The following is a 7,273-nucleotide window of genomic DNA, read 5'->3' as shown; positions in this document are numbered from 1 at the left end:
GACATCAACCACCATAACTGAATGGGTGATTGAGAACTTAAGGGGAAAAATATAAAAAAAGTTTTAAACTTATGGTATTGGTATAAATTCAATCTTAAACATTTTAATTTGACTAATTTAGTCATAAACATTTCACATTGGTACCAATTCAGTCATTAAGGCAATTTTGGTCGGTTTGCATTGATGTGGATGCCGGCCGGTTGGCAAACGGCGACGTGGCAATTTTAAATAATTTTTTTATTTATTAATTTTTCCTTTTCTTCTTCCTTTTTTCCTCTTCTTCCTCTTGGCTTCTTCTCCTGCAATGGCCAGCAAGGGTGAGGCCCCGAAGCCCTTGTTGGGAGGTGGCAGGGTCACGGCCCTTGCTCCCCGTTGGCGAGGCTTCGCGGCCCTTGCTTGGCCTCGCCCAGAGCCAGCGAGCGGCGACTTCGCCTAGATCAGGTAAGGCTAGCCTCGCCATGGCCTAGCCACGGGTGAAGGCGACGGGCAAAGCTTTTGGAGGCTCGCCAACCCTTTGCGGGAGAAGAAACTAAGATGAAGAAAAGGAAAAGGGAAAAAAGGTGGGGAAGGAAAAAATTCAAAAAATAAATTCAAAAAATAAAAAATTATTTAAAAATTATCACTTTAGCGTTCGTCGGATTAGTTGGCTTCTACGTTAGTGCTGGCCTTTGAAATTGGCCGGAATGACTAAATTGGTACCAATGTGAAAATGTTTCGGACTAAATTAGTTTAATTAAAAAAATTAAGACTAAATTGATACTAATGTCATGGGTTTAGAATTGTTTTGGTATTTTTCTGAATTTAAAGCTAGGAGAGGAGACGCAAAAGTCAAGCCTCCTTCCAGATCATGATCGCTCTTCGCAAGCTACTAGTGTTTTTGTCACGTGGTAATCAGACTGGTGGGCTCCAGCATCTCTTCGTCTTCCGATTCGCCTGTCCCTTGTTCTCACGACACAACCTTCATGAGGAAAAAGAAAAAAAACATCAAAGAATCTAGCATTGCACCGAATTGACAGTTCATGCCTTGTTGGGCTAGCGAGAAGTGGGACCGCATGAACTTGGGTCTGTACGATGTTGTGACACGGGGAGCTTTCGTCATAGCTAACCCGTGGAGAAAGAGAAAGAAAACCTTAAGCTATCTTTAAGACAAAAACGTGGAGATAAAACTTCTCCTTGGTTCCAATTACTATTCTCATTGTCATGGAAAAAGTACACTAGAAGTACCTTAACTTATGTATGACACTCATTTTAGTGTCATAATTTTTCATTGGCTTATTTAAATGCCAAAATCGAACAAAAAAGTTATCACTTTTTTATTAAGATTGACATTGAAATGATAACTTTTTAACAACAATTGATACTAAAGAGATCATTTTCCTACAATGACTGGCACCAAAGTGATCATTTCTTAACTTGTTATACGATATCGTTTAAGGGTTTTTTTTAGCACTGAAGTGATTACTTTTAACAACAATTGGCACTGAAGTGATCATTTTTCTCAAGATTGGCTCTAAAGTGACCATTTTTTTACTTGCTACATGATGCCGTTTAGAGATTATATGCTGACTAGACATGCCAGCAAGCCACATAGGATTGAGAAATTATTAAAATATTGCCATGTCAGATTTTCGGTGACTCAGATCAGAGTTGGCATTTAAGTAATCGTTTTTTCTTTTTAACATGACACTTAAGTGAGCCGACAAAAAGTTGTAATGCTAAAGTGAGCACCATACACAAGTTAAGGCACTTCTGATGTACTTCTTCCCATTGCCGTTGTTGATGTTGGCAACATCCGAAATGCAGGACAAAGATGCCGTGGATGGTGTTGACAACGAGTGATCGGTGATGATCGGAGGAGATTTGGGGTTGGAAGAAATGGAACGTCTCCATGGGTTTCTTTGCTTTTTTCCGATCCATGTATTTTCTTTTTCTAGAGAGACGGCACGAAATTATAAGTGTATATAAAGTATTTCCTAATTCGGATTGGATTAGGAAAAACATGATCCAATATAGTGCAAAGAACGCGCACTATGGTGGGGGGTAATATTATGTGTTTCCTAAAATATGATAATTTAATATAACTAAGTACAAAAGTTGTTAATCCATGTGGTTCCTTTAGTATTTCTTAAGAAAATATATTCAATTGGGAATTAAAAGAAATCTGGGGGATCCTCCTTCAGATCACGACCGCTCTTCGAAAGCTGCTTGTCTTTACGTCACGTAGTAATCGGATTGGTCTTAAAGGGTCGTAGCGTCTCCTATCTTCCTCTTCTTCTTGTCTCCCACAAGTCAAACCTGGCCGGCCGATTTGCCTGTCCTTTATTGTATACAACACACCCTTTCCGAAAAGGTTTGATGGACGAGGAAAAACATCAAAGAAGCCTATTGGCAGGATCATCGCCTAGTTGTGCACTGCGTTGACAGTTGACACCTTGTGGGGTATATGCGTAAAGGAGTGGAACGGGACGGGGCCGCCGGGAGCTTGGGTCCGAGGGATGCTAGTGACATGGGGGCTTCCCCCATCGCTATTGTCGATTGTGCTTTAAGGGGAAAAGGTCATCCAAGAATCAACACGTAATAATTCAGAGTTAAAGATTTCACTCAAATTATTCCCGCAACGAAATATTTTTCGCCAAAAATAATCCAAAGAAATCAAGATTCTATGCTAACTCTGAGCCCATAAAATCTCATAAAGAAATGAGATCGATTTATGAATTCAAATTCTTAACCAAATAGCTTCAAAATATAAAAGATGCAGTACCAAGATAAAGATACACACTGAAATTTGATTCACCACGCGAAGCTAAAGAAACTTAAAGTACAGCACGAGAAAGATCCTTCCCTAAAAACTTTCTAATGAAAACTCAAGCAGCGGCCCTGTGAAAGACCTTAAAGTAGAACATGCGAGAGGACATGAACCAGACCATCCCGATCTGGTCCCCGACCTTCAACCTTTTCTTCTCGACAAACTCCTTGGTCCAGCCACCGTTCAGCACGTAGCTCCTGGACGACCCCCAGCGGCGGAACACGAACCAGTGCTTGCAGCCTGTGTCCACGTCCATCCCAACGACCTGCATCCCCTCCTTGCTCACGACCTGCCTCAGCATCTCCTCGTCCATCTGCGGGAACACGTGGGCCTTCAGGCAGCCCAGCGGAAGCAGGAGCCACGACAAGTCGTTGAGGTCGCTTATCGTTAGCTCCTTCATGATCATCCACGGGTCGTTTTGGAGCACCAACTCTGTGGAGACGTCAACCCTCTCTGCACAAACAAAGTGGGCTACGTCAGAGGTCGACGACTCGGGAGTTTTCATTTCAGATACATCAACTGGATGGATTTCATATATTTCAACTGAACGAACTGTGTTTACATACCCGTTTGCCTGAAATGCGGAAGACCATATATACGGCCTTTCTCCCGGTATTCACCAAAAGTGAACTTTCTGTAGACGGAGGGCTTTCTGTAGTTCCCGATCTGAGAGTCAGGCGAAGGGCAGAGGGAGAAAGCAACGGAGTATCTCTCCACCTCGCTGTTTATCTGCACCTTTCGCTCCATACTCCTGTACACGTCATTGCTCCACGCCTGCCCCCAAAAAAAAAATAAAAAAAAATGAGCAATTCATACCCGCGTCAATCATTGTCCTCGTTACACGAGAAAATCGGAGCATTGATTGGATAATCATTGTTTTGAGTTTATGCTTTCTTTTTTCGGTTACCTGAAGAAGGTCTCCAATGCTGACGACGAGAGCGCCACGGTTGGGCCTGACCACGACCCATCGGGAGTCCTTGCGGAGCCGGATGCCTCCTACCTGGTCCGGGTAGAGAACGGTCAGGAAGTCACTGTCCACGTGCGGCACCGGCCGGAACGTCTCCGGCGAGAGCGGGCACACTGGGTAGTGGTTCAGCCGGAGGAAGCACGTGCTGTCATCGCATATGTCGTTGAACATGCTGCAGCCCTGATGCCCGAGTTTCTTTGCTAGGACCCCGGCCAGCATCCTGGCTAGCCTGGACATGGCGGGGCCCAACTCCATCATAAGCTGTTGGATGTATGCCCTAAAGCTATTATGTAATAGTTACATATTAGGGATTTCAGTTGTAATTTTTTATTTATTATTTAATTAATGGCAATGACGTATTCATTCATTTGTCCAATTATTTTATATTTATAAATGATTCCATAAGATCAGTTACAACTAGACCCATTCTTGAGACGTCAAGATTATGTGATGGGTTCATAGTTAGGCTAAATCTTTAAACCGTTCTCAGTCGATGGATTATTGAGTGGATATTAATAATCTTGTTGAGACCAGTGTATTCATAACTTCAACATTAAGTATTGGATACTTAAAGGAATGATTGGGTATCATGATGCCTGAGTTTGAACATGGGTGTTTGTATTAGACAAGTTCACTGAACGTGACGCATATGGAATGATTAGCGACATGGAAGCTTTTTATGTGGTCAATGTCTAATTGTTCATACTTTGGTTTTATGTAAATAATTCTTAGACCTGAGGCACGGTGTTAACTTGTGTATTGAACAACTATGGTTCACGGATGCACATAATGCCGGGTCGTTGATCTGCCTTTATACCTGATGGTCATAGTTCGTTCATATACGAAGTCGCACGTGTGCGCAATATGGAATCTGTCTCCTCGTTACATGCAAGGTATAATAATGATGACCTATGCAATCTAATTATGACACTGCATTGAAATTCTCGGCCGGGGTTGTAACTGAGAATAAATTGTTTATGTCTTAAATAAAATGCATGTCAATTAGATTTGTGCATATGATCGAATTAGTGACTTGACAAATATTCCATGGTCTTTGTTTGATCGGGACATAGTAAGATAGAGGGATTGAATTACACTGTAGCCAAAGCTAACAGATTCATTATGTTCTTAAAGTATTCACACTATCTAGGTAACCATGACATATTGCTAGATGTCAATCATGGCTTGTAGGACCTAAAAGATTAATCGGGACAATTAATTCTTTTGGCAGTACTAATGTGTTAGTACAAGTCTTACTACCAGCTTAGTGATAAACCTAGGGATGTTACACACCATAAATAATTAGAATAATGTGGAACATGAGAGAAATATAGTTGCAAATGTGTTTGCAATTACTGCAATCGAATTGAGTCGATTTGAAATTAAATTAAATGAGATTTAATTTAATTTGTATTAAAGTCATGAGCCTATTTGCATATGATGCACATGCATGCTCAAAGTGGATACATGTTAATGTATTTCATTTGTACATATAAAGATTATGTTTTTTTAAATGGATTGATTAATTATTTATTTATTCGTTTAATTAATTAATTAATTAATTATTAGTTTACTTAATTAATTAATTAATAACTAATTATAAAATTAAATTAAAGCTTCATGCATGTGCACTAATTCGTGCACATGCACGATATGCACAAAGCATGGATGGTCAGCAACCGCTGACCATCATGCACAAAATCGTGCATGGCGGGGCCCAACTCCATCATAACTTCTCTGAGAGAGATGAATGGCCCGTAGCAAGAGGGGTCATGTATCTTCATGAAGGGGACATGGAAGGCCTCAGGCCAGGAGAATTGAGTGGAGGAGGTGGCGATGGGAGTGCCCCAGTGGTAGGAGTTGTTGAGGAGGCCCCGGTGGGCCTTGGTCTCGACGGGTGTTCCAAACAGCTTAACCAGCTCCCCGGTCGTCTTCGCAAGCAGCTCACTCCTGATCCCATGGTCCACCACCTGGACGAGTCCATATTCTTTGACGGCCCAGAATATGCGCTCCTCTGCACCCTGCTGACTCAGGTCTATCACTGGGAGCTCACACTCCTGGGGCATCATCATGTTGGACAAACGGGGTGGGGCTGAGCTTGATCCTTCCGTTACCACAGAGTGTGTGTGAAGAGAGTGTAGGTTGCGAGGGTGGTGGTCTGCCGTTACATTTATAAGCGGAGAGAGGAGAGAGCGTGAAAGAGCACAAAGAGAATAGAAGTGGACAAAAAGCGGGTGAGCGGCAGGGAACATAGGAGGAGCTCAAATTAGTGACAGCAGCATGAGTGTGTTGGAGAAATCTTCTTGAAGTGTTTTGAAGTTGACAAAACATTCCCATCAGTCTAGTCTGAAGGCTTGCAGACTCTGCTGTTTAAGTCTGAAGACCTCCGGACAGCCAGACTCAAGACTCAAAGTCTATCCTCATTGTGATCTCTAATCCGTTGAAGAAAGGTTATCCCGAACTGGATGTTTCGTTAAGGATTTGACCTTATCAGCTGGAGAAGATCTCGTGGCTGGAAAAGACATAACGGAGTCCTTGATTGATCGAAGATTGACACGATAATTGAAGATCCGGTGATTGCCTAAATATTATTGGAAGGTTACGCTTATGGAAACCGAGATCTGATTGTATGGGCGAACGGGATTGATGGGCTATCAACACGTTCCTTTCATAGTTTGAACAATCTTCCTAATTGATTCCGTCCAACGAGTAGATCGGAGGGATTCCGTCCAACGGGTAGATCGGAGGAATTCCTTTAGTAAGTGCCAACGGGTATGATGGCATAAAGGAGTATATAAGGAAGACGGTATTAGTTGTTCAAGGTGTGCGCGATAGAAGAATTCCAAAGTCTGAAGCTTCTTTCTGTTTAGACAATTCCTTTGAGCGAATACTTGTATACAAAGAGAGTCTATATTTGTGAGAAATCTTGAGGAGGTGTGGTAGAATATCTACACTTTGTGGAATCAAGGCAAAGCTGTCTTGTAACTTCTCTTTTGTTCATAGTGGAATCCGGCCAATAGGCATCGGTGAAGAAGAGTGGACGTAGGCTTGATATAAGCCGAACCACTATAATCCGCGTGTTCAATTTTCTCTTCTCTCAGTCTTACTTTGATTATCGTTTGTTTCAAATCTATCAACTGTCTAGTATTGTGCAATTGTTGAAGAAAAATCTTTTATATACCTATTCACCCCCCTCTAGGTACTCATACTAGCAATATCAATTGGTATCAGAGCCTATGTACTTACTTTATTTGAAGTGTTTTACTTCGTAGTAAAAGATCCATGGCTAGTATGCTAGCACCAAGGCTGATGGAAGGGCAAAGCAATACCAGACCACCCTACTTTGATGGAAAGGATTACAACATCTGGAAGAACAAGATGAAAGCTTTCCTACGATCAAAGGATCCTGCGGAATGGGACGTTGTAGAAAAGGAATTACTCCTACCCGCATCGAGTCTCGAAAGAGGGAAAGAAATCGATGAGACCAGCGGAATGACTCG

At 42.0% G+C, this 7,273-nt stretch overlaps 1 protein-coding gene across 1 annotated transcript; it reads right to left on the bottom strand.

The window, feature by feature from the left end:
* Nucleotides 1-2,864: 2,864 nt before the first annotated feature.
* LOC104446596 (gibberellin 2-beta-dioxygenase 6-like) lies at nt 2,865-5,845 on the bottom strand. Its single transcript, XM_039313525.1, has 4 exons — nt 5,507-5,845; nt 3,714-4,034; nt 3,373-3,580; nt 2,865-3,259 (listed from the first exon to the last, which is right to left on the bottom strand). Exons 1-4 carry the CDS (start codon nt 5,843-5,845, stop codon nt 2,865-2,867), a joined length of 1,263 nt encoding a protein of 420 aa, XP_039169459.1.
* Between the last annotated feature and the right edge of the window lie 1,428 nt (nt 5,846-7,273).

This window comes from Eucalyptus grandis, chromosome 5 (genome assembly GCF_016545825.1).
Source record: "Eucalyptus grandis isolate ANBG69807.140 chromosome 5, ASM1654582v1, whole genome shotgun sequence".
Classification (NCBI taxonomy): Eukaryota; Viridiplantae; Streptophyta; class Magnoliopsida; order Myrtales; family Myrtaceae; genus Eucalyptus; species Eucalyptus grandis.
Note: the sequence above shows the minus strand (reverse complement) of the source record. Positions and strands in the feature narration are given on the sequence as shown.